The sequence below is a fragment of the Equus caballus genome, chromosome 30, assembly GCF_041296265.1.
Source record: "Equus caballus isolate H_3958 breed thoroughbred chromosome 30, TB-T2T, whole genome shotgun sequence".
Lineage (NCBI taxonomy): Eukaryota > Metazoa > Chordata > Mammalia > Perissodactyla > Equidae > Equus > Equus caballus.
This window is the reverse complement of record NC_091713.1, coordinates 8,985,078-9,011,957: the sequence shown is the minus strand read 5'-3', so window position 1 is coordinate 9,011,957 and position 26,880 is coordinate 8,985,078. Positions and strand designations below refer to the sequence as shown.

The 26,880-nt window shown below is 38.2% G+C and overlaps 1 protein-coding gene and 1 pseudogene across 13 annotated transcripts in view; one reads left to right on the top strand and one right to left on the bottom strand.

The window, feature by feature from the left end:
- Positions 1-26,880, top strand: part of CATSPERE (catsper channel auxiliary subunit epsilon) — a 263,745-nt gene that overhangs the window by 5,431 nt on the left and 231,434 nt on the right. For 7 of the 13 annotated variants that reach the window (XM_070255679.1, XM_023632530.2, XM_070255686.1 and 4 more), the window contains exon 2: positions 10,275-10,323. The exons of the other annotated variants lie outside the window; for them this stretch is intronic. In XM_070255679.1, coding sequence (XP_070111780.1) covers positions 10,275-10,323 — 49 coding nt within the window. The remainder of the gene's footprint in view (positions 1-10,274; positions 10,324-26,880) is intronic. 13 annotated transcript variants of the gene reach the window in all.
- Positions 1,780-3,309, bottom strand: LOC100062207 (abl interactor 1 pseudogene; annotated as a pseudogene).

Below are 26,880 nucleotides of genomic sequence, written 5' to 3'. Positions count from 1 at the left end.
CCCTGTTAATATCCACATGTAAAGCCATTCCACAAATAAATAATGTTAAAATTCAAATGGTTTATCTTGTTTCATCATAGAAGTAAAGGTCAGAAAATTGTGAAGTCTACATTTCAGTCCACACTAGTTAGGTTTTAACAGTATCCAAACTTTCATATAGGAGAATGGTTTATTATAAAAGACTGTACATAAAATTTAGACAATAGGTTATATACAAAATTAAGAGAACATTCCACTTGAAAAAATGTGAAGAAGGTAGCTAGCTGATCACTAGTGATACTGAAATCATGTTAACAAAGGCAAAATGCACATGAAACAGTCACATTGATTTGGTAGCAATAATGGTCTTTGATTTTCAGGAATAAATATTTTGCACTAGTCTTACCATTTTACTATGCTAAGTCTGTAATGCCAGTACATAACTGTAACTTGAAATCCAAACAAATCCTCAGTACACAGAAACCCACACTTGAGTGCTCTATTTTAATATATCCTAGGCAGGAGAGAATTAGACACAAAATAAGAAAAACCCCTCTAACCCTCCCTTAAATTAAGAGGGGACACATAAAGTGCATGTGTTGCATTTCAATTATGTCAAAAGATAATACAAATCTGTTGGTCAGGTATATCCCTGTTCACTGATTAATACATGACCCACCTTTTCCCCCAATTATTTTTAAATCTATGTTGCTAGTGCCAGGTAATGGATTAAATAGTGTCTATTCAAAAATCAACTGCATCCACCTCTACAAAAACAATACAGAAAAGATCATTTCCTTTCACTGAACCAGCAGTATACAGTAGTCCACCGTAAAACTGAAGGACTGAATGTACACACTTGGACACATTTTCTTAGCTTTGAAAAAGTTACTTTAGGAAAGGAATTCAGTAGATTGACTGGTAAATAAACATCTCAGATTTCAAATCTGCAAAAATTGGTCACATTGCTTTGGGACAGATTGAGATAAGGCTAAACTTTTTTCCAAGTTAATATATTGAGAAAATAAAACCATAATTCTGCAATAAATCAGTATCTTTTATTTCTTTCCTTTTTTTAAAAAAGCAAACCAGTGAAGGAAAGGACAAAAATCTTTGGTTCACTTATATATTTATGAATGGAAAAAATTTATAATGCAAATTCACTCATTAAAAAACTCAAGTACAAATAACAACATTACAGATAACCCTTTTTTGTTTTGTTTCACATGGAGACCTTAGAGACTCAATTCATTTCAAGAGACCTAAATACGGGTACTCCAAGTAAATATTACCCAAATTGGAAGCATCTTCGATTTTTTAAAAGTATATTTCAATTCATAAATTTGAATGCATGCTTTAAGCAAATAGTATATTTCAAGAATGAGAGAGTTTAAACAAAAAGTATGACCAGCACCAGCATTTAAGTTTTCTGATTTTAATATTAGTCTGACATAGCGTTAGTAACCAAGCTGCACTGAAACATGTAATGGTACAATCTGAGCCATGATTTGTTCACTATTATACCCCACACTCCCAGAATATTTAGGCTGGTCATCAAGTTAACAATGTGTAAGTACATAAGCATAATCAGTTATGGACAGCCTCCTGTACGAACTGCTATTTAGCAATCACAAACTGCCTCCAAGATTTATGCTTATAGGCAGACATTCAATTATACCAGTAAAACAGCAAGTCTTGAAAATATGGGCACATCTTAAAACATCTTAAGACAATTCTGTTAACCATAATAGTCCCACAGTATGAATGAGTAGTAAGAACCTACTTTAAAAGCAAAAGAATTTAATCAGTCTAGTACATGATTGATGTGACATAGTTCCCAGGGAACAGACCAGTCACTCTGATTGCAGACTCCTTCATACCAGTCGTCATCATTCTTCTTTATTACACAAATGATTGTACTCTCCATAAATGATAGCTCATCATCTTTGTCTTTTGTATAACCATATATTGCCACAACTTTCTCAATATAATTCTTGCGGGCCCAAGCAGGATCCCCATCTGCATTTGGATCATTATACTGAACCACTGCAGCCTCCTTGTCTTCATAATCCACTGGAGGTGGTGCTGTGGAGGTGAAGAGTCATCAAACATGGGAATGCCATCTGGTGGAGGTGGGTGGGGGTGGAGTTGGACTATCAGCAATGTTTTCCTGCCCCCAGGCCACGAAGCCTATGAGAGGTATCTGTGGAGTCAACTGAGGCGTACGGGGAGGGGGTGGAGCAATAGAAATTGAATTTTGAGAATAAAGTGGACCTCCATTAACATGAGGCTGAGCAGAAAATTGAGCAGTCACAGACGGAGTTCGTCTGTATGCAGCAGAAGATGTCGAGGAAGTGGTAGAGTTGTGTTGAGAGATCTGCCTGGTCATTGTGCCGTACTGGGAACCAGGAGCTGAGCCGCGGGCTGCTGGTCCAACAGCGGGTGCTGAGGGTGTAGGCACGGCAGTGGGAATGCCAATACTGCTGCTTCCACTGTTTTCTCGACTTCCACTTCCTCCACTGCTTCCACTGTGTGTCCTCGGTCTCTGATTTAAAGAAGCTGTCCTGCCTGGGCTATGCTGACTTCCGAGCGTAGCAGGACTTGTCATGTAGTCACTAGGAACGGTGGGGTTTAACAGGCTCCAGGGTTTTGTAAGGAGTATTCCGCCCCAGCGTCCCCGGCCTGACGTGGGAGGACTCGGTGGCTTCTGAGTAGGAGGATTTGTTCTCGACAGAGTGCCAGTTCTTGCAGGCTGGTTATTTCCATGCTTGACACCATGGCCCACATCATCCAGAAGGGTACAGTCAATAGGTTTCCAAAACTACCTTACAGGGCGCTCCACGTTTGTGGGTGCTATTATTTTGTGCGTTCTTGATGTATTCTTGTTTGTTGTCAAAATACCAGTCTCTCTTCGAGCCACTTTCTCTTTATGAACGTCCACAGTCTGTGAGATGATTGATGGAAGACTCCGTTCTCCGAAGCTGAGAGGCCTGGATATCCAGCAACTGGCGGACATTGTTGCCCAACGCGTTTATTTGATAAGCAACACTAGCTAGGGATTGCGTTGTGTAGGCTTTGGTCTCTTCTAAAGCTTTTCTCTTGTCTGCAGCCTGTATATAGTTGTTCTCACAGCAGTTGGCCACCCGGGTCAGGTTCTGGTAACTCTATCAGCGCCCTCTTCCCAGACGTGACCTCCTCCTCTAGTAACATCTGCAGCTCTGCCGTTTTCCACCCCTCCGCATCGCTTCCTCTCGCGTTAAAGAGACAGAGGCAGCGAGGTCTGCGGAGCCTCGGAGCGCCTCACAGCCCAGATACAAACCGCCTACCCGCCCTCCCTCTGGTACTGTGGGACCGCACCTCCTCCTCCGAAATGTGGCTAGTCCAAATTGGGATGTTTTGTAACTGTAATTACTCTGGATTTCAACGACTTAGTATAAAAAAAAAAAAGAATGGGGGCTGGCCCCGTGGCCGAGTTGTTAAGTTCTCGCGCTGTGCTGCAGGCGGCACAGTGTTCCGTTGGTTCGAATCTTGGGCGCTGACATGGCACTGCTCGTCGAGCCACGCTGAGGCGGCCTCCCACATGCCATGATTAGAAGGACCCACAACAAAGAATATACAACTATATACTGGGGGGCTTTGGGGAGAAAAAGGGAAAATTTTTTAAAAAGGCTTTTTTTAAAAAAAGAATGTAAAATATCTCATCAGTAGTTATTTTTTATATCAATTACATGTTGAATAAAATATATTTTTAAAATCAATTTCAGTTTCTTCTTGCTCTTTTTTCTTTTTCGTTTTTACTTGAATTCATAATAGTTTACGTCATTGTGAAATTTCTTTTGTAGATTATTTCTTGTCTGTCACCACATAGGTGCTCCCCTCCACCCCTCGTGCCCAACCCTCATGCCCTTCCCCTGGTAACTGCTGAACTGTTTTCTTTGTCCATGTGCTTGTTTATATTCCACATATGAGTGAAACCATCTGGTGTTTGTTTTTCTCAGTCTGGCTTATTTTGGTAAGCATAATTGCCTCCAGGTCTTTCCATGTTGTTGCAGATGGGATGAATTTGTCTTTTTTTCTGGCTGAGTTGTATTCCATTATGTATATATACCACATCTTCTTTATCCAATCATCAGTTGATGGGCACTTGGATTGTTTCCTTGTCTCAGCTGTTGTGAATAATTCTGCAATGAACATAGGGGTGCATATGTTACTTTGGATTGTTGGTTTCAAGTTGTTTGGGTAGACACCCAGTAGTGGGATAGCTGGGTCACATGGTAATTCTATTTTTAGTTCTTTGAGGAATCTCCATACTGTTTTCCATAGTGGCTGCACCAGTTTGCATTCCCACCAGCAGTGTATGAGGGTTCCCTTCTCTCCACACCCTCTCCAACATTTGCTATTTTTATCTTAGTGATTATAGCCATTTTAACAGGCGTAAGGTGGTATCTTAGTGTAGTTTTGATTTGCATTTCCCTAATGATTAGTAATGTTGAAGACCTTTTCATGTGTTTAGTTGCCATCTGTACATCTTCTTTGGAAAAATGTCTGTTCATATTCTCTGCCCATTTTTTAATCAGGCTGTTTGTTTTTTTATTGTTCAGTTGTGTGAGTTCCTTATATATTATGGAGCTTAACCCCTTATCGCATATATGATTTGCAAAAATTTTCTCCCAACTGGTGGGTTATCTTTTGGTTTTGATCCTAGTTTCCTTTGCCTTGCAGAAGCTCTTTAGTCTGATGAAGTCTCACTTGTTTATTTTTTCTTCTGTTTCCCTTGTCTGAGAAGACATGGTATTCGAAAAGAACCTTTTAAGTTCGATGTGAAAGAGTGTACTACCTATATTATCTTGCAGAAGTTTTATGGTTTCAGGACTTATCTTCAAGTCTTTGATCCATTTTGAGTTTATTTTGTATATGACATGAGATAATGGTCTACTTTCATTCTTTTGCATATGGCTGTCCAGTTTTCCCAACACCATTTATTGAAGAGACTATCTTTTCTCCATTGTATGTTCTTGGCACCTTTGTTAAAGATTAGCTGTCCATAGATGTGTGGTTTTATTTCTGGGCTTTCAGTTCTGTTCCATTGATCTGTGTGCCTGTTTTTGTACCAGTACCATGCTGTTTTGATCACTATGTCTTTGTTGTACATTTTGAAGTCAGGGATTGTGATGCTTCCAGCTTTGATCTTGTTTCTCAGGATTGCTTTAGCAATTGGGTCTTTGATCGCCCCATATGAATTTTGGGATTCTTTGCTCTGTTTCTGTGAACAATGTCATTAGGATTCTGACTGGCATTGCATTGAATCTGTAGATTGCTTTGGGTAGTATGGACATTTTAAGTATGTTTATTCTTCCAATCCATGTGCATGAAATCTCCTTCCATCTCTTTATGTCATTATCTATTTCTTTCAATAATGTCTTGTAGTTTTCATTGTATAAGTCCTTCACCTCCTTGGTTAAATTTATTCCTAGGTACTTTATTCTTTTTGTTGCAATTGTAAATGGAATTGTATTCTTGAGTTCTCTTTCTGTAAGTTCAGTATTAGAGTACATAAATGCAACTGATTTTTGTAAGTTGATTTTGTACCCTGCAACTTTACTGTCATTGTTAATTATTTCTAATAGTTTTCTGATGGATTCTTTAGGGTTTTATATATATAAGATCATGTTGTCTGCAAACAGTGAGAGTTTCACTTCTTCACTCCCTATATGGATTCCTTTTATTCCTTTCTCTTGCCTAATTGCTCTGGCCAAAACCTCCAGTACTATGTTAAATAAGAGGGGTGATAGTGGGAATGCTTGTCTTGTGACTGTTCTCAGAAGGATGGCATTCAGTTTTTCCCCATTGTGTATGATGCTGGCTGTGGGTTTGTCATCTACGGCCTTTATTATGTTGAGGTAGTTTCCTTCTATCCCCATTTTGTTGAGAGTTTTTATCATAAATGGCTGTTGGATCTTGTCAAATGCTTTCTCTGCATCTATTGAGATGACCATGTGGTTTTTATTCCTCAGTTTGTTGACATGGTGTATCACATTGATTGATTTGCGGATGTTGAATCATCCCTGTGTCTCTAGTATAAATCCCACTTGTTCATGATGTATGATCTTTTTGATGTATTGCTGTATTCAGGTTGCCAATATTTTGTTGAGGATTTTTGCAGCTATGTTCATCAGTGATATTGGCCTGTAGTTTTCCTTTTTTGTGTTGTGCTTGTCAGGCTTTGGTATCAGAGTGATATTGGCCTTGTAGAATGTGTGAGGAAGTGTCTCATCTTCCCTAATTTTTTGGAATAGCTTGAGAAGGATAGGTATTAAGTCCTCTCTGAAAGTTTGGTAGAATTTCCCAGGGAAGCAGTCTGGTCCTGGGCTTTTATTCTTTGGGATGCTTTTGATTCCTGTTTCAATCTCTTTACTTGTGATTGGTCTATTCAGATTCTCTATTCAGCTTTGGGAAGTTGTAAGAGTCTAAGAATTTATCCATTTCCTGTAGATTGTCGATTTTGTTGGCATATAGTTTATCATAGTATTCTCTTATACTCCGTTGTATTTCTGTGGCATCTGTTGTTATTTCTCCTCTTTCATTTCTAATTTTATTTATCTGAGGTTTCTCTTTTGTTTTCTTTGTAAGTCTGGCTAGGGGTTTGTCAGTTTTATTTATCTTCTCAATGAACCAGCTCTTTGTTTCATTGATCCTTTCCACTGCCTTTTTTGTTTCAATAGCATTTATTTCTGCTCTGATTTTTATTATTTGTCTCCTTCTACTGACTTTGGGCTTTGTTCTCCATTTTCTAATTCTGTTAGGTGTAGTTTGAGATTGCTTATTCGGGTTTTTTCTTGTTTGTTAAGGTGAGCCTGTATTGCAATGAATTTCCCTCTTAATACGACTTTTGCTGTGTCCCATATGAGATGGTATGGTATGTTTTCATTTTCATTTGTCTCCAGATATTTTTTGATTTCTCTTTTAATTTCTTCAGTGATCCATTGCTTGTTGAATAGCATGTTGTTTAGTCTCCACATCTCTGTCCTTTTCTCCACTCTTTGCTTGTAAGTAATTTCTAGCTTTATAGCATTGTGATCGTAAAAGATGCTTGTTATTATTTCAATCTCCTTAAATTTATTGAGGCTTGCCTTGTTTCCCAACACTTGATCTATTCTTGAGAATGTTCCTTGCACACTTGAGAAGAATGTGTACTCTGCTGTTTTTGGAAGGAGTGCTCTATATATGTCTATTAAGTCCATCTGGTCTAGCTTTTCATTTAATTCCACTGTTTTGTTGTTGATTTTCTACCTGGATGATCTATCTATTGATGTGACTGGAGTGTTGAGATCCCCTACTATTATTGTGTTATTATTAATGTCTTCTTTTAGTTTTGTAAATTGTTGCTTTATATACTTTGGTGCTCCTGTGTTGGGTGCATAGATATTTATAAATGTTATTTCTTCTTGATGGAGTGTCCCTTTGATTATTATATACTGCCCCACTTTGTCTCTCTTTACTGTCTTATCTTGAAGTCTACTTTGTCTGATAAAAGCATTACAACACCTGCTTTCTTTTGTTTGCCATTAGCTTGGAGTTTCTCCTTCCATCACTTCACTCTGAGCCTGTGTTTGTCACCGGAGCTGAGATGTGTTTCCTGGTGGCAGCATATTGTTGGGTCTTGTTCCTTAATCCATCTTGCCACTTGGTCTTTTTATTGGAGAATTCAATCCATTTCTGTTTAGGGTGATTATCAATATATGTTGGCTTGATGCTGCCATTTTATCACTCTTTTTCTGGTTCTCCTGCATTTCCTTTGTGTCTCATCCTGTGTATTTTGGTCTACCAATCAAGTTGTGTAGTTTTTTATGTTGTGTTTCTTTGTTTTCTCCTTATTTGTTATTTGTGTCTCTGTTCTGCTTTTTTGTTTAGTGTTTGTTTTGTTTACCCTGAGGTTTGTATTCGAGATCTCGTGGATAAGATAGTCCCTTTTCTGATGGCCTTGTATTTCCTTAGACTAAACCAATGCAGTCCCTCTCGTCTTCCCCTCCTCCTAAGGGGGGGGACACCTTATTCCATCTTGTGTTATGAGTTTGTGGTTTAAATGACAAGATTATCTTTGTTTTTGGCGTTTTCCTTCCCCTTGTCTTTAATGCTATACTTGAGTATACTATCCTGCTCTGATTCTATCCACCTATTTATCTCCTTACTCCATGCTTTGTAACCCCTTTCTTCCCCTTTTTCTTCCTTTTCAGTTATGAGGGCCTTCTTGAGGATTTCTTAGTGGGGAAGAGCTCATGACCATGAACTCCCTTAGCTTATGTTTGTCTGGGAAAGTTTTTATTTGTCCATCATATCTGAAGGATGTTTTTGCTGGATAGAGTATTCTTGACTGAAGGTTTTTTTCTTCAATGATTTGAATATGTCATTCCAATCTCTCCTAGACTGTAAAGTTTCTGTAGAGAAATCCACTGAAAGCCTGGTGGGGGTTCCTTTTTAGGTTATTTTTTTCTGCCTTTCTCTGTCATTCAGTCTTGCCAGTTTCACTACTATATGCCTTGCAGTAGGTCTTTTTACATTGACATATTTAGGAGATCTGGCAGCATCTTCCACATGGATATCCATCTTCTTCCCTAGGTTTGGGAAGTTCTCTGCTATTATTTCTTTGAACAAGCTCTTTGTTCATTCTCTTTCTCTTCTGCTTCTTGAATACCTATAATTCTTATGTTGCATTTCCTAATTGAGTAAGATATTTCTCAGAGACTTTTTTCATTTCTTTTTAGTCTTAGTTCTCTCTCATCCTCTATCTGGAGCATTTCAACGTGTCTATCTTTGATTATGCTGATACACTTCTCTATGGTATCCCCTCAAGCATTTAGGGAATCCACATTTTGTATATTTTCTTCCATTGTGTCTTTCATCTGTAATATTTCTAATTGACTCTTCTTTATAGTTTCAATCTCTTTTCTGAAGTTGCTCCTAAACTCATTGAATTGTTTCTCTACATTCTCTTTTACCTCGTTGAGTTTTTTGGTAATACCTGTTTTGAATTCTTTGTCATTTAGACTACATATTTCTGCGTCCTCAGGACTGATTTCCGGGTACTTGCCATTTCTCTCTGATCTGGAGATCTAATATAGTGTTTGATATTGCTAGAGGCAGTGGGTTGGTTCTTATGCATCCTGATATTATTTGGTTGCAGTTACCACCTATCATCACTGGATGGGGGTCAAGAGCCACGTATTCTGAGCCCTCTGTCTTCAACTGAAATCTCATGGGCTGGAGTCGCGCTGAGTGGGTCAGGGAGAGGCACTTTCTCCTGTGTGCTCTTGGGGCTTTCTTGCTCTGCTCTCCTGGGGTGTTGGGTTGATAAGCTCACCCACTACAAAAGCTTATCCCTGGTAGAGAGCTTCTCCCTAGGCTGCAAGGGCCCTTGGGAGTCCTTGAAGTTCCCATGAACAAACGTCCCCTCCCCATCTGTTCCCTCTAGGAGGCCTCCCGTGGTCCCAAGCTCAGTCTTTAGGGGAGGGAGTGAAGATTTCTCTTACCTCATTTCACCTTCTCCGAGGGGGTTTCCAGCCTCTCTATTCTCTGTCTTATGGCTGCATGGGTCCCTCCAATGTTTTTTGTGTTGTGTTTGGATGTCATCTGTTGGAGTATGGATGTTTCTTTCGTTGTATATTGGAGGGGAAAGATTTTTGAGAGACCTCATTCTACCATGAGGCTGATGTCATGCCTCCTCTTCTTGCTCTTTTAATGTGATTACTCTATACACATAAATTTCTATGAACACATAAGTTTTTATGTATGTAGATGGCTTGCATTATATTTTTATTGGGCTGTGCAGCTTTAGATAGATCATAACGACAGAAATTAAAGTACCCTTCATAATAGAAATGATAATGAACAAAGACTCACAGAAATTTGCTCTTTACTTCAGTGTTTCAAATAAGAAATATTGTTTTCTTGATTTTCAATTTTTATTCACTCTATTTTAACTCAGTTTATAAATGAAGGAGTTTTGGCCAATATTCTTCAAGAGTTTTCATCCTAAAAACAAAAATGAAAACAAGATGTGAAAGTATTTACTTCTCATTGTAGTGTCTCCAGATACTGAGCAAACCCAAACACACCTTGCATGGTGGGTAGAGGTCACTGATATCACCAGTTTTAGCTCTGACTACACTTTCCAGAAAGGTGCTTGGGCAGAAATGTCAAGCTCTCAGCATCCCAGTCATGCACTGACCATATATATAATCTGCTTATTTGGAGGAAAAATTAGTTTTAATATTCATATTTGACCTTTTCCTCTACAGGTATTCAAGTAACAGCCCAAACTACCACATTTTTAGTTCCAGAAGTACTGTAAGTGTTTAATTTTTTCAAACTATACTTAAGTATTAATTTTTCTTATTTCATAATAGTTTACATCATTGTGAAATTTCAGTTGTACATTATTTCTTGGCTGTCACCAAACAAGTGCTACCCTTCATGCCCTGTGCCCACCCCCACCCCTGTCCCCTGGTAACCACTGAACTGTTTTCTTTTTCCATTTGTTTGTTTATATTTCACATATGAGTGAAATTATCTGGTATTTGTCTCTCTCAATCTGGCTTATTTTACTTACCAGAATACCTCCAGGTCCATGCATGTTGTTGGAAGGTTTTGTCTTTTTTTCTGGCTCAGTAGTATTCCATTGTGTATATAGACCACATCTACTTCATCCAATCATCAGTTGATAGGCACTTTCCACGCCTTGGCTACTGTGAATAGTGCTGCAATGATCATAGGGGTACATTATGTTACTTTGGATTGTTGATTTCAAGTTGTTTGGGTAGATACTCAGTAGTGGGATAGCTGGGTCCTATGGTATTTCTATTTTTAGTTTTTTGAGGAATCTTCATACTGTTTTCCATAGTGGCGGCACCAGTTTGCATTCCCACCAGCTGTGTCTGACGGTTCCCTTTTCTCCACATCCTTTCCAACATTTGTTGTTTTTTGTCTTGGTAATTATAGCCATTCTCACTGGCGTGAGGTGATATCTCATTGTAGTTTTGATTTGCATTTCCCTAATGATTACTGATGTTGAGCATCTTTTCATGTGTCTGTTGTCCATCTGTATATCTTCCTTGGAAAAATACCTGTTCGTATCCTCTGCCCATTTTTTGATCAGTTTTTTGGGGTTTTATGTTGAGTTGTGTGAGTTTTTTATATCCTTTGGAGATCAACCTCTTGTCTGATAAATGATTTGCAAATGTTTTCTCCCAGTTGGTGGATTGTCTTTCTATTCTATTGATGGTTTCCTTTGCTTTGCAGAAGGTTTTTAGTCTGATGTAGTCCCATTTGTTAACTTTTTCTTTTATTTCCCTTACCCAAGTAGACATGGTATTGGAAAAGATGTGGCTAAGCCCAATGTGAAAGAGTGTATTACCTATATTTTCTTCTTGGATTTTTATGGTTTCAAAGCTTTAATCCATTTAGAGTTAATTTTTGGGTATGGTGCAAGATAATGGTCTACTTTCATTCCTTTGCATGCTGCTGTCCAGTTTTCCCAACACCGTTTATCAAAGAGACTTTCCTTTCTTCATTGTATGTTCTGGGCTCCTTTGTCAAATATTAACTGTCTATCGATGTGTGGTTTTATTTCTGGGCTTTCAATTCTGATCCATTGATCTGTTTGACTGTTTTTGTACCAGTACCAGGCTGTTTTGATTACTATAGCTTTGTAGTATGTTTTAAAGTTAGGGATTATGATGCCTCCAGCTTTGTTCTTTTTCCTCAGGATTGCTTTGGTTATTTGGAGTCTTCTGTTGTTCCATATAAAATTTTGGATTCTTTGTTCTATTTCTATGAAGACTGTCATGGGGGTTTTGATTGGGAGTGCATTGAATTTGTAGATTGCTTTAGGTAGTATGGACATTTTGACTATGTTTTTCCTACGAACTCATGAACATGGAATATCTTTCCATTTCTTTATATCTTCTTCAATTTCTTGCAGCAGTGTCTTATAATTTTCAGTCTACAGGTCTTTCATCTCTTTGGTTAAGTTTATTCCTAGGTATTTTATTCTTTTTGCTGCGATTGTAAATGGGATTGTATTCTTGATTTCTTTTTCATTGTTAGTGTATAGGAATGCAACTGATTTTTTAAAATTTATTTTGTACCTTGCAACTGTGCTGTAGCTTTTGGTTATTTCTAATAGTTTTTTGGTGCATTATTTAGGATTTTCTGTATATAGAATCATATCATCTGTAAATAGTGAAAGTTTCACTTCTTCCATTCCAATTTGGATTCCTTTTATTTCTTTTTCTTGCCTACTTGCCCTGGCCAACACCTTGAGTACTATGTTGAATAGGAGTGGCTAGAGTGGGCACCCTTGTCTTTTCCCTGTCCTCACAGGCATGGCTTTCAGTTTTTCACCATTAAACATGATGTTGGCTGTGGTTTTGTCATATATGGCCTTTATTACATTGAGGTACTTTCCTTCTATACCCATTTTATTGAGAGGTTTTATCATAAATGGCTGTTGGATCTTGTCAAATGCTTCATCTGCATCCCTTGAGATGATCATGTGATTTTTATTCCCTCATTTTGTTAATGTGGTGTATCACATTGATTGATTTTCAGATGTAGAACCATCCCTGTGTCCCTGGAATAAATCCCACTTGATCGTAGTATATGATCCTTTTAATGTGTTGCTATATTCAATTTGCCAATATTTTTTTGAGGATTTTTGCCTCTAAGTTTATCAGCGATATTGGCCTGTAGTTTTCCTTCCTTGTGTTGTCCTTGTCTGGTTTTGGTGTCAGGGTAATGTTGGCCTCATAGAATGTGTTAGGAAGAATTCCATCTTCTTCAATTTTTTGGAATAGTTTGAGAAGGATAGGTACTAAATCTTCTTTGAATGTTTGGTAGAATTCTCCAGAGAAGCCATCTGGTCCTAGACTTTTGTTTGTTGGGAGGTTGTTTTTTTTTTTTTTTTTCCATTTATTTTCATTTTTTTTTGAGGAAGATTATCCCTGGGCTAACATCTGCTGCCAATCCTCCTCTTCTTGCCAAGGAAGACTGGCCCTGAGCTAACATCCATGCCCATCTTCCTCTACTTCATACGTGGGATGCCCACCACAGCATGGCTTTTGCCAAGCGGTGCCATGTCCACACCCGGGATCTGAACCAGTAAACCCCTGGCCGCCAAAGCAGAATGTGCAAACCCAACTGCTGAGGCACTGAGCCAACCCCTGTTGGGAGGTTTTTGCTTGCTGTTTCAATCTCTGTACTTGTGATTGGTCTATTCAGATTCTCTATTTTTTCTTGATTCAGTTTTGAGAGGTTGTATGAGTCTAGGAATTCATCCATTTCTTCCAGGTTATTTAATTTGTGGGCATATAGTTTTTCATAGTATTCTCTTATAATCCTTTGTATTTCTGTAGCATCTGTTGTAATTTTTCCTCTTTCTTTTCTAATTTTATTTATTTGAGACTTATCTCTTTTTTTCTTGGTAAGTCTGGCTAAGGGTTTGTCAATTTTGTTTGCCTCTCAAAGAACCAGCTCTTAGTTTCATTAATCCTTTCACTGTTTTTTTTTTTTTTTTTTTTGTGGCTCTATTTCATTTATTTCTGCTCTGATTTTTATTATTTCCCTCCTTCTGCTGATTTTGGGCATTGTCTGTTCTTCTTTTTCTGGCTCTGTTAGGTGCATTTTAATTACCTATTTGAGATTTTTCTTGTTTGTTGAGGTAGGCCTGTATTGCTATAAATTTCCTTCTTATGACTGCTTTTGCTGCATCCCATAAGAGTTGGTATATTTTAATTTTTGTTTGTCTCTGGGTATTTTTTAATTTCCCCTTTGACTTCTTCAATGATCCAATGGTTGTTCAATTGCATGTTGTTTAGTCTCCACGTATTTCTCACTTTCTCAGTTTTGTTCTTGTAGTTGATTTCTAGCTTCATAACACTGTGGTCAGAAAAGATGGTTTGGATGATTTCAATCTTGAATTTATTGAGGCTTGCCTTGTTTGCCAACATATGGTCTATCTTTGAGAATTACCCTTGTGCACTTGAGAAGAATGTATATTCTGCTGTTTTGGGGTGGAATGCTGTATATATATCTATTAAGTCCATCTGGTCAAGTGTTTCATTTAAATCTACTATTTCCTTGTTGACTTTTTGTCTGGATGATCTGTCCATTGAAGTAAGTGGGGTGTTGAGGTCCCCTACTATAATTGTGTTGCTGTTAATTTCTCCTTTTAGGTCTGTTAATAATTGCTTTATTTAGTTTGGTGCCCCTGTGGTAAGTACATAATATATTAATAAGTGTTATGTCCTCTTGGTGGAATGTCCCTTTTATCTTTATATAGTGGCCCTCTTTGTCTCTCATTGTCTTTTTTATGTTGAAGTCTGCTTTGTCTGATATAATTATGGCAACATCTGCTTTATTTTGTTGGCCATGAGCATGGAGTATTGTCTTCCATCCCTTAACTCTAAGCCTATGTTTGTCTTTGGAGCTGAGGTGCATTTCCTGGAGGCAGCATATTGTTGGGTCTTGTTTTTTAATTCATCCAGCTACTCTGTGTCTTTTGACTGGAAAATTCAATCAATTTACATTTAGAGTGATTATTGTTATATGAGGGCTTAATACTGCCATTTTATCCTTGTTTTCTGGTTGTTCTATGTTTCCACTGCTTCACTTCCTTTGTATTTCTGACTGCCATTTCATTTTGGTGGATTTTTGAGGAGAATATCTCAGTTTTCTCTCTTTTTGTGATTTGTGGCCCTGCTTTGATTTTTTGTTTAGTGGTTACCATAAGGGTTGTATGAAAGATATTGTAGATGAGCTAGTCCATTTTCTTTTCTTTTTTTTTTTTTTTTTTAAGATTGGCACCTGAGCTAACAATATGCAAATCTGTCTTTTTTTTCTTTTTCACCCCAAATCCCCCCCAGTAGATAGTTGTATACTTTTACTTGTGGATCCTTCTAGTTGTGGCATGGCCCATTTTCTTATAGCCTCTCATCTCCATTAACCTAAGCAGGTTCCGTCCCTTTCCTCTCTCCTTCTGAGTAATTGCTGTTATAAATTCTTCTGTTTTTAATTTTGTGAGTTTGTGGCTAAGTCAAAGTGTTTATCACTACTTTTGATGGTTTCTTTCATTTTCTGTTTTAAGTTGTAATTGAGTCTTTGCCTCCCCGTTCTGGTAGAGAGCTGCAGGTTTCTGATCATGTCTGTCTATTTGTCTCCTTGCTCAGAGCTTTGTAGACCTTTGCCTTTTTGTTTCCGGTGTGAGGGGATGTTTAATTATTTCTTGTAGGGGAGGTCTAGTGGCAAAAAACTCCCTCAGCTTTTGTTTATCTGGGAAAGCTTTTATTTCTCCATCATATCTGAAGGAAAGTTTCACTGGATAGAGTATTCTTGGCTGAGAGTTTTTGTCTTTCAGGATTTTTAATATATCATTCCATTTTCTCCTAAGCTGTAGGGTTTCTGCTGAGAAATCCACTGAAAGCCTGAGAGGGTTTCCTTGGTAGGTCATTTTCCTCTGCCTTGCTGCTCCTAATACTTTTTCTTTATCAAAACTTTTGCCATTTTTACTACTATATGCCTTGAAGAAGGTCTTTTAGCATTGATGAAGTTGGGTGTTCAATTAGGTTCATTTATCTGTAAATCTGAAACCATCCCCAGGTTTGAGAAGTTCTTAGCAAGTATTTTTTTGACAAGCTCTCTGCTCCTTTTTTCCTCTCTTCTCCTGCTTGAATATCTATAATCCTTATGTTGCATTTCCTAATTGAGTCAGATATTTCTCAAAGAATTCCTTCAATTTTTAAAATCTTAGTTCTGTCTCCTCCTCCACCTGTAGAATTGCCACATTTTTATCCTCAAGAATACTAATCCTTTCCTCCATAAGATCAGTTCTATTTCTTGATGATTCTAGATTATTTTTTATTTCATTAATTGTTTTTCATATCCAGAATTTTTGCTTGATTTCTTTTTATACTTTCAATCTCTTTGGTGAAGAGATTCATTTTATTGCTGAGCTCCTTGAATTGTCTTTCCATGTTTTCTTGTAATTTGTTGAGTTTCCTTATGACAGCTATTTTGTTTCTTTTCTTTCTTTTTTTTTTTTGAGGAGGATTAGCCCTGAGCTAACATCTGCTGCTAATCCTCCTCTTTTTGCTGAGGAGGACTGGCCCTGAGCTAACATCTGTGCCCATCTTCCTCTACTTTATATGTGGGATGCCTACCACAGCATGGCTTAACAAGTGGTGCATAGGTTTCCACCCAGGATCAGACCTGGTGAACCCTGGGCCACTGAAGCAGAATGTGCAAACTTAACCACCACACCACCAGGCCAGCCCTGTGGCAGCTATTTTGAACTCTCTGTCATTTAGGTTGTATATTTCTGTGTCTTCAATTTTGGTTTCTGGAGAATTGTCATTTTCCTTTTGGTCTGAATTGTTGCTGCAGTTTCTCATGGTGTTTGACAAACTCATCTTTTCTTGGGTCGTTTGTGGTATTCTTAGGATGCAGATTCCACCTGTTACCCTAGGGGGAAGCAGGAGCAGAATTTCTGTCCCCATTCCATCTGCTGGAAGCTGTGGGGGTATTATGGCTGCTTGCCCCAGCCTGGGGTGCTTTCAGGCACTTGTGTGGACTATCCTCGTTGGGTGGGGCTTCCTCGTTGAGCTAGGACCACTCTTTAGCACCTCAAGGGCTCTCTGAGCTCCTCCTCCCCACCAGAAAGTGATCACCAGTGAGCTAAAAGCTGCTGCTGCTGCTTCCCACAGCCACCCAGGACACATTCCCTCTTTGGGGGCTCAGCAGCATTATGAGTGCTCATGTGTTGCCCTGGGGAGCACTTGCCCCAGCGTGTAGATTTGCTGTGGTCTGTTTATGCTCCAGGGGCCACTGTTCTCGGTGGGCAGGGCTTCTTTGCTGGGTCTCAAGCTATGGCTGCTCCTTGACAGCACTGGGGCATGGTGGGCTCCCCCTCCCCACCAGGAAAGTGAACCTAAGTGGGCTCAAAGCTGCCACTCCTATTTCCACAGCCGCCCAGACCTGTTCCATCTTTGGGAGCTCGGCAGTACTGTGAGTGCTCATGCGTGCCTGAGGAGCATTTGCACCAGCACGTAGATCTGCTGAGGTCTCTGTTCACAGTTTGAGGTCCACGGGGCTGCTGTGCCTGGCAGGCGGGGCTTCCTCACTGGGATCTGAGCTATGGCTCCTCCTTGGTGGCACAAGGGCATGGTGGACTCTCCCTCCCTACTGGGAGAGCAACTATGAGTTCGGGCTAAGGGTTACCCCTGCCTCCTCCTGCGGTCACCCTGGTGCATGTTTACACTTTCTGGGTGCTTGCATCAGGTTGGAAAGCATTCGTGTGCATGCACAGGGATACCGGGGGAGAGCATGTCATGCTCACCTATCTCCAGCACTTCCTGGGGGCAAGTCCATCTACTCTCAGATGTATAGCTGCATGTGTCTCTCAGGCATCTTGTTGTGTTGTATAGGCTTCCTTCATTGGTCAGTGAATGACCATTTAGTTGTAGTTCAAAAAGGGGAGAGACAAAAGGAACAGCTCACTCCACCATGTTGCTGATGTCCTAGTATTAATTTTTTTACCTTAGAGCAGAGTTACTCATACTCAGTTGTATAGCACAGTGTCATTCTTTTTATTTCATTTCCTTTGTCCCGTTTATTTTCCTATTCCTTCTCCAATAAACATCCTTAAATATGTATGTAGCAAAAATAGGTAGTGTTGTTCTGTTTTTGTGATTTTATGTTCATAAAATGGTGTTATGATACAGATAGGGTGACCATACAATATTCTATCTAAACTACTGAGAATGAAAATTTATGCTATTAATAGTTACACTGGCACAACAGGTATAAATTGGAACTGCCTACACAAACCAGGATGCAGGGTCATCTAAGCTGTAGACTTCATTCTCGGTATTACTGTTTTTATTCAATATTATGTGTCTGTATATTTTATTTATATATTCTCCTAATGATGGATACATGGCTTCCTGCCACCAGAAACAACCCTGTGATGAATGCCCTTCTACATGTCGTTTTATAGATCTGTGCAATAACTTTTCTGCTATGGTTGCTGGGACATCAGGAATACAGACACCTAATTTAATTAAATTCTGGAAGATTGTTTCCAGAATGGCAATCACAATTTATACCCTCACCCAGTGCACATCTTCACCAAAATTAGGTATTATTGAATTTTCTATTTTTTTTACGAATCTCATTAATATATAGTAATAGCTTATTGCTGTTGTTATTTTCAATTCTCTGATGACTATTGATTTTGAGCATCTCTTCCCATATTTATGTAGGCTGTCCTCTGTGAATTGCCTGTTTATAGCTTTTGCCCATTTTCTATTTAATTTTTCTGCCCTTTTCTTGTCAATTTACAGAGTGATGTCTACTTTCCACTCTCAATATTAAGCAGATGTTGGTTTTCAATCATCTATCATTTCATCTAATCATTAACTTTACCCTTGGATACTTAATTTTTTTTAAAAAGCTGACTTTTGTTGAGCCACACCCCTTCCTTTTTGACCTTATAGTTTATACTTTCTTGGAGTCCTATTTGAGAAAGATCCTTGCCTACCCTGAGTTACAAAGATTTTTACCCTACATTTTCTTTTATGTGCCTTATATTTTTACCTTTCAAATATAGGTCATAAACTCATCTGAAGCCTGCCTATCTTGCATATAGTATAAGGTAGGCATTCACCTCACTTTCTTCATATAACGAACCAGCATCTATTAAACAACTTACCTTGTCCCTATTGTTTTTCTGATATCATCTTTGTTACATATGTAGATGGTTGATTTCTGAACTCTCTTCTCTCCTGTTGGCAGATTTGACTGATCCTGTTCGTTACATGTTGTTTCATGTAGTTGAAGTTCAGCTCCAATGCTGTATAGTTTGTCCTTGAATTAGCATACTACAATATGTATATCATTCTACTGTAGATAAGCAAAAATGTTTCCATTTTTAGTCTACTATGATTAGGGCTGCTACGAACATTCTTATGCCTATCTTCTGGTTAGTATATGTATGCAGTTCTTTGGGATATATACCTAGGAGTGGAATTGATAAGCCATAGGATATATGGCTATATTCAGCTTTAGTAAATGGTGCCAAAAGATTTTGCAAAGTAGTTGTATAGGCTTCATATTATTCTCATATTTATATATATCATTGTATTTACATTATTCAAAACTAGGCAAAAAGTAATCTGTGTAAACTATATTTTCTTTGAAAATGTGCATTTGTTTTCAAATTTATTGCTATCCATTTCATTATAATCTTTGCTTACCATTTAAATTTCTATTTGTGGTTATTTTTATTTCTCTAATATTATTTATTTATGCACTTTATTTTCTTGAACAGATTTACTATATAATTGACCATTTTATTAGTGTTTTTAAAAATTGATTTTTTAAATCTCTACTGTTCCTTTATCATTTTTATGTAGGTGACAGAACTGTTCCATCTTTAATTGATAAATGGCCACCTAAACAGTGGAGTTATGTCATTGCAGAAATGCAAATTGAGAGCCAGAGTTTGTTTATCAGCAAAGAAGGTAGATAAAGGCAAGAGATGATAAATGATAAAAACCAGTGGTGAAAATGATATTAAACATGATCTTCAGAGAAATAAAGAAAATATTGAGTGTGCAGAAGACACTTTAAGCATTAAATAGCCCATGAATCTCCTTGAGGGAAAGGATTTTTTTAAAATTCCTCTCTGCCTATTTGCTTTTCCTGGAGCTTCAGACTAAGAGGCAGTCTTCACATCCACAGGCCTGTGGAGGTGCTTTCAGAGAACATAGGCCATGGGCACCATCTTTGTGCTCTCACTCTTCCTTGCTACAACTCACTGGTATCTCCCAGAAAAGAGCTTATACCCTCGCCTGGAGCCCCAATTTTTGTGGCTGCTGCCCATGGCACACCTCCAGATTTCCTGGCTCTGGTGGCCAGTGGAGTTTATGCTTGTGGTCCCACAGGGCTGTATCTATTTGCATACTTTAAAAGCTGCTACCTGAGGGTCTGACTTCCAATAAACCTGAATCTAGGTGCTGAATGATATCCTCCCCTTTGGGACGCTGATACATCTTGGCATACCCTCAACTACTGGGAGCTATTAAAGATAAAATAGGCTGCTTGAACAATCACTAAGGTTTGAGAGACAACCAAGAGCTAGGGCAGTGTTGAACAATAGGGCTTTTCTCCTACATGAGGCCCCTCTTTCAAGATTGGGAGAGGTAGTTATTTCATCTAACACATTGAAAGCAACACCGAGTCAAGGAAAATGAAGATACAAAGGAATATATTCAAAACTAGAGAACTAGAGAAAACTTCAGAAAAAGAATTTAATAAAATGGAGATAAGTAATTTACCTGATACAGAGTTCAAAATAATGGTCATAAAGATCTCACAGAACTTGAGAGAAGAATAAATGAATGCAGTGAGAACTTCAACAAAGAGATAGAAAATATAAAAAGTACCAAATAGAAGACACAGAGCTGAAGAATACCATAGCAAACTAAAAAAAAAAAAAACAAAACAAAACAAAAAACAAACTACAGGGGTTCAACAACAAACTAGATGAAGCAGAAGAAAAGAGCAGTGAACTCAAAGACAAGAGTGTGGAACTCATCCCATCAGAGCAGCAAAGAGAAAAAGAGTGAAGACAGCTTAAGGGGTTTATGGGACAATATCTAGCAGACTAACATTTGTGTTATATGGACCCCAGAAGGAGAAGGGAGAGAGAAAGGGGCAGAAAAATTAATCGAAGAAATAATGCCTGAAAACTGCCCTAACCTGGAGAAGGAAACAGACATCCAGGTCCAGGAAGCTCAGAAAATTCCAAAGAAGGCGAACCCAAAGAAACCCACACCAAGACATCTAATTGAAATGGCAAAAGTTAAACACAAGGAGAGACTCTTAAAAGCAGCAAGAGAAAAACTACTTGTTACATGTAAGGGAATTCCCATAAGGCTATCAGCATATTTTTCAGCAGAAAGTTTCAGGCCAAGGGGAGTGGCACCATATATTCAAATTGCTGAAAGAAAATAATCTCCAACAAAGAATATGCTACCAGGCAAAGTAATCATTCAGAATTGAAAGATAGATCAAGAGTTTTCCAGACAGGCAAGAGCTACAGGAATCCATCATCAGTAAACTGGCCTTACAAGAATTGTTAAAGGGACTTCTTTAAGCTGAAAAGAAAAGAGGCTAATTAGTAACAGGAAAACATATGAAAGTATAAGTCTCACTAGTGGAATAATCACTTATAAAGCTAATATGAAGATTAAAGACAAAAGTAGTAAAAAAAAAAAAACCCTATAACTACAATAATTAGTTAAGTGATGCACAAGATAAAAATATGTGAAATGTGATATCAAAAACATAAAACATGGGAGGGGATTATAAAAATGTAGAACCTAAGACTGCTATCAAGTGTAAGTTGTTATTAGCTTAAGATAAAATATTATAAACATAAGTTGTTAAATATAAGCCTAATGGTAACCACAAAGCAAAAACCTAGAATAGATATGCAAAAGATAAAGACAGAAGAATCTAATCATACCACTAAAGAGAATCATCAAACCATGAAGGAAGAGAGCAAGAGAAGAAAGGAACACAGAGGAACTACAAAACAGCCAAAACACAATTAACAAAATGTCAATAAGCACATACCTATCAATAATTACTTTAAATGTAGATGACTAAATTCTCCAATCAAAGGACATAGGCTGAATGGATAAAAAATTAAGATCTGTCTATATGCTGCCTATGAGAGACTCACTTCAGATGTAAGGATGCACATACACTAAAAGTGAAGGGATGGAAAAAGATATTCCATGCAAATGGGAAACAAAAGAAAGCTAGGGTACTTATATCAGACAAAGTAAATTTTAAGATAAAGACTGTAATAAGAGATAAAGAAGCTCATAATGGTAAAGGTGTCAATCCAACAAGAGGTTACAACATTTGAAAATATTGCTGTACCCAATATAGGAGCACCTGAATAAATAAAGCAAATATTAGCAGATGTTAAGGGAGAAGTAGACAGCAATATGATAATAGCAGAGGAGTTTAATACTCCACTTTCATCAATGAATAGATCATCCAGACAGAAAATCAGTAAGGAAACATTAGCTTTAACATGTTAGACCAGATTGACTTAACAGACGTATCCAAAACATTCCATCCAAAAACAACAGAATACACACTCTCCTCAAGTGCATATGGAACATTCTGCAAGATAGATCATATGTTAGCCACAAAACAAGTCTTAATACATTTAAGAAGATTGATATCATATCTAGCATCTTTTCTCACCACAATGGAATGAAACTAGAAATTGATGACAAGAAGAAAACTGGAGATTTTACAAATATGTGGAGATTAAACAACATGCTACTGAACAACCAGTGGGTCAAAGAAAGAATCAAAAGAGAAATAAACATTACCTTGAGAAACATGCAAATGGAAATACAACATACCAAAATTTATGGGATGCAGCAAAAGCAGTTCTAAGAGTAAAGTTCATGGTGATAAATGCCTACATTAGGAAACAAGAGAAACCTCAATCAATATAACATTAACCTCAAGGAACTAGAAAAAGAAGAACAAATGAAGCCCAACGTTAGTAGAAAGAAGAAAATAACACACATAAGAGCTGAAATAAATGTAAAAGAGACTAAAATGACAATAGAAAAGATCAATGAAACTAAGAGATGGGTTTTTTTTAAAAGATAACATTGACAAACCTTTAGCTAGAATCCCCAGGAAAAAAGAGGACTCAAATAAAATCAGAAATGAAAGAGATGTTACAACTCATGCCACAGAAATTCAAAGAATCATAAAAGACTACTGAGAAGTATTATGTTCTGACAAATTTGACAACCTAGAAGAAATGGATAAATTCCTAGGAACATACAATCTTCCAAGACTGAATCATAAATAAATAGAAAATCTGAACAGACTGATTACTAGTAAGGACATTGAATTAGTAATCAGACCCTCAAAACAAAGTCCAGGACCAGATGGCTTCACTAGTGAATTCTACCAAACATTCAAAGAAGAATTAACACCAATCCTTCCCCAACTCTTCCAAAATATAGAAGAGGAGGGAGTGCTTCTAAACTCATTTTACAAAGCCAGCATTAGCCCAATACCAAAACCTGACAAGGACACCACAAGAAAAGAAAATTATGGGTAATATCCTTAATGAATGTAGATGCAAAACTCCTCAACAAAAAATTAGCAAACTGAATTCAATAATACATTAAAAGGATCATACATCATGATAAAATGGGATTCATTCCAGGGATGCAGGGATGGTTCAACATCCACAAATCAATCAATGTGATACACCACATTAACAAAATGAAAGATAAAAATCATATGATCATCTCAATAGATACAGAAAAGCATTGGACAAAATTCAACATCCATTTATGATAAAAACTTTCAACAAAGTGGGTACAGAGAGAACATCCCTCAACATAATAAAGGCCATATATGACAAGCCCATGGCTCACATCATACTCAATGGTGAAAAACTGAAAGCTTTTCCTTCAAGGTCAGGAACAAGACAAGGATACCTACTCTCAACATTTTTATTCAACATAGTTTTGGAAGTCCTAGCCAGAGCAATTAAGCAAGAAAAAGAAGTAGAAGGCATCCAAATAGGAAACAAAAATGTGAAACTGTCACTGTTTGCAGATGACATGATATTATATATAGAAAACACTAAAGACTTCACCCAAAAAACTGTTGCAGCTAATAAATGAATTCAGTAAAGTTTCAGAACACAAAATCAATACTCAAAAATCTGTTGCATTTCTATGCATAATAATGAACTATCAGAAAGAGAAATTAAGAAAGTAATCCCATTTACAATTATGTCAGAAAGAATAAAATACCTATGAATAAATTTAGCCACATTTAGCCAGAAGTTGAAGACCTATAGACTGAAAACTGTAAGGAATTAATGAAACAAATTGAAGACAACACAAATAAATGGAAATATATTCCTTGCTCATGAATTGGAAGAATTAATATTGTTAAAATGTCCATACTACCAAAAGCAATCTACAGATTCAATGCAATCCCTATTAAAATTCTGATGGTATTTTTCACAGAAATAGAGCAAACAGTCCTAAGATTTATATGAAGCCACAAAAGACCTCAAATAGGCAAAGCAATCTTGAGAAAGAACAAAAAAGCTGGAAGTATCACAATCCCTAGTTTCAAAGTATATTACAAAACTATGGTTATCCTAACAATATGGTGTTGTCATTGGAACAGACATATAGATCACTGGAAAAGAACAGAGAGCCCAGAAATAAACCCGTGCTTATACAATCAACTAATTTATGATAAAGGAGTCGAGAACATACAATGGGGAAGGATAGTCTATTTAAAAAATCGTGTTGCAAAAACTGGATAGCCACATGAAAAAGAATGAAACTGTACCACTGTCTTACACCATCCACAAAAATTAACTCAAAATGGATTAAAGACTTGAACAGAAGACCTGAAATTATAAAATTTGTGGAAGAAAACATAGGTGGGAATCTCCTTGACATCAGTGTTGGCAATGATTGTTTAAAACTGACACCAAATGGAAAAGGCAACAAAAGCAAAAATAAACAAGTTGGACTAGATCAAACTAAAAAGCTTCTGGACACAGAGTGATGTCAGCAACATGGCAGAGTGAGCTATTTCCTTTATGTCTCCTGCTGTGAACTACAACAGAATGGCCATTATTGACCAGTGGAGTATATGCACACAACACAATAGGACACCTGAGAGACCCACGCAGCTATACATCTGAAGGTGGGTGGATTCGTTCCCTAGGAAGTGGTGAAAATAGGGGATCAGCCCCGTACCCTTCCCCGGCAGCCATGTGTGCATGCCCAAATGCTTTCCCAGCTGGTGTGAGTGCCCATATTACTGCTACCACCCTAAAAGTGGGAATGCATCAGGGCACGACTGTAGGAAGGGGCAGCAGTAGCCCAAGGCCAGGGCATGAATGCTTTCCCAGCCAGTGGGAAAACTCACCCTGTGACTGTGGTCCCAACGAATGACTCAGGCTCAGACTCCACAAAGAAGCCCCACCCGCCAAGCACAGCAGCTGGCATGACAGTAAGAAGAGGCAGCAGCAGATATATGTGCATGTGAATGCTTTCCAAGCAGTACGAGAGCCCAGAGTACCACTGAAGCCCCACAAGTGGGAATGTGCCTCAGCATGGCAACAGCCCTGAGCCTGCATGTGAATGCTTTCCCAGCTGGTGGGACCATCCACAGCACTTGCACAACTTCCAACAAATGAGACAGGATCAGAAACACAGCTGCTTCCCCCAAGTGGTTGCAGGTGGAATCTGTGACCAGATACTACCACAAATGTGCTGCCAAAAGATTAGCTCATCAAACACTATGAGGAACTCTAGAAACCAACCCTGAAGTCACAGAAATTTGTGATCTAAATGACAGATAATTCACAATAGTTGTCATAAAGAAACTCAATGAGTTATAAGGAAACTCAAAAAGACAGCTCAATGAGCTCAGGTATAAAATTAATAAACAGAAGGAACACTTCACCAAAGAGATTGAAACTATATGAAAAACCCAAGCAGAAATTCTTGATATGGAGAACAGAATTAATGAGTTACAAATTAATCTAGAGTCCTTAAAAAAGAAACTAACGTTATGAAGGCAAGAATTAGTGAGTTAGAGGATAGAAATATAGAAATGCTTCAGGTGGAGAAGAAAGAAATAAGATTTTTTTTAAATGAAAGAATTCTTTGAGAAATATCTGACTCAATGAGGAAAAGCAACATAAGGATTATAGGTATTCCAGAGGGAGCAGAGGAGGAAAAAGGAAGAGAGAGTTTCTTCAAAGAAATAATAGCTGAGGAAGGGGGCAGAGCAAAATGGCGGGGTGAGCTGACCCGGGATTCTCTCCCCTCCAAAATACAACAAAAGATTGGAATAACTGAATTTCAGAGAATAAACATAATGCCAGCTCGTTAGAGACCTACAATACCAATAAGGCGGGGATCATAAACCTTGCTTACACCTTCGGAGGCGCGGGAACGGTAGGAGAGAACATCGCTCCCTCCCCTAGAGTCTGCGATCGCTGCGGCGCGGTCGGGAGGGAGCGGGGGAGGGGCCGCGCGACCGGGGGAACATCCAGGACTCCTGCCGCTGATTCAGTGGAGACCCGCTGACGGGGGAAAGCTTCTGTCCGTGGGGACCCCATAAATCAAGTGCCTCGGGAGACCAGAGAACAGAACTGATCTGAACCCAGACTGGCGCGTGTGAGTAACAGCCCCTCCCCCCCAGCAAAGCCAGTGGGCGCAGCCATCTTGCCCCAAGGCGGAGAGCTCATAACACGCCGCTCTCGACCCCCATCTAGTGGCGACAGGCTGTAACTGCAACTGAATTCTACCACCATGAGAAAAAACCGCTCCTCTACCATCCAGCAATTTATAAAGGCCCCAGACCAGAAGAAAAACAATAAAAACACAGAATTAAGTCCTGAGGACTTGGAATTAGGTAAACTAAGTGATAATGAATTCAGAGCAGCTATAATCAAAAAACTCAATGAGGTAGAGAGGAAGATAGAGAAACAAGCCAAGTTCTGGAGTTACTTCACAAAAGAGATTGAAATCATAAAGAAGAATCAAACAGAATTACTTGAGATGAAAAACACAATGGACCAGATAAAACAGAATACGGATTCCCTGAATGCCCGTGTAGACAACATAGAGGAGAAAATGAGCATAATCAAGGATAGACAGGCTGAATGGCGCCAGACAGAGGAAGAAAGAGAACTAAGAATTTAAAAAAATGAGGAAAATCTCTGAGAGATAATGGATTCAATGAGGAATAAGA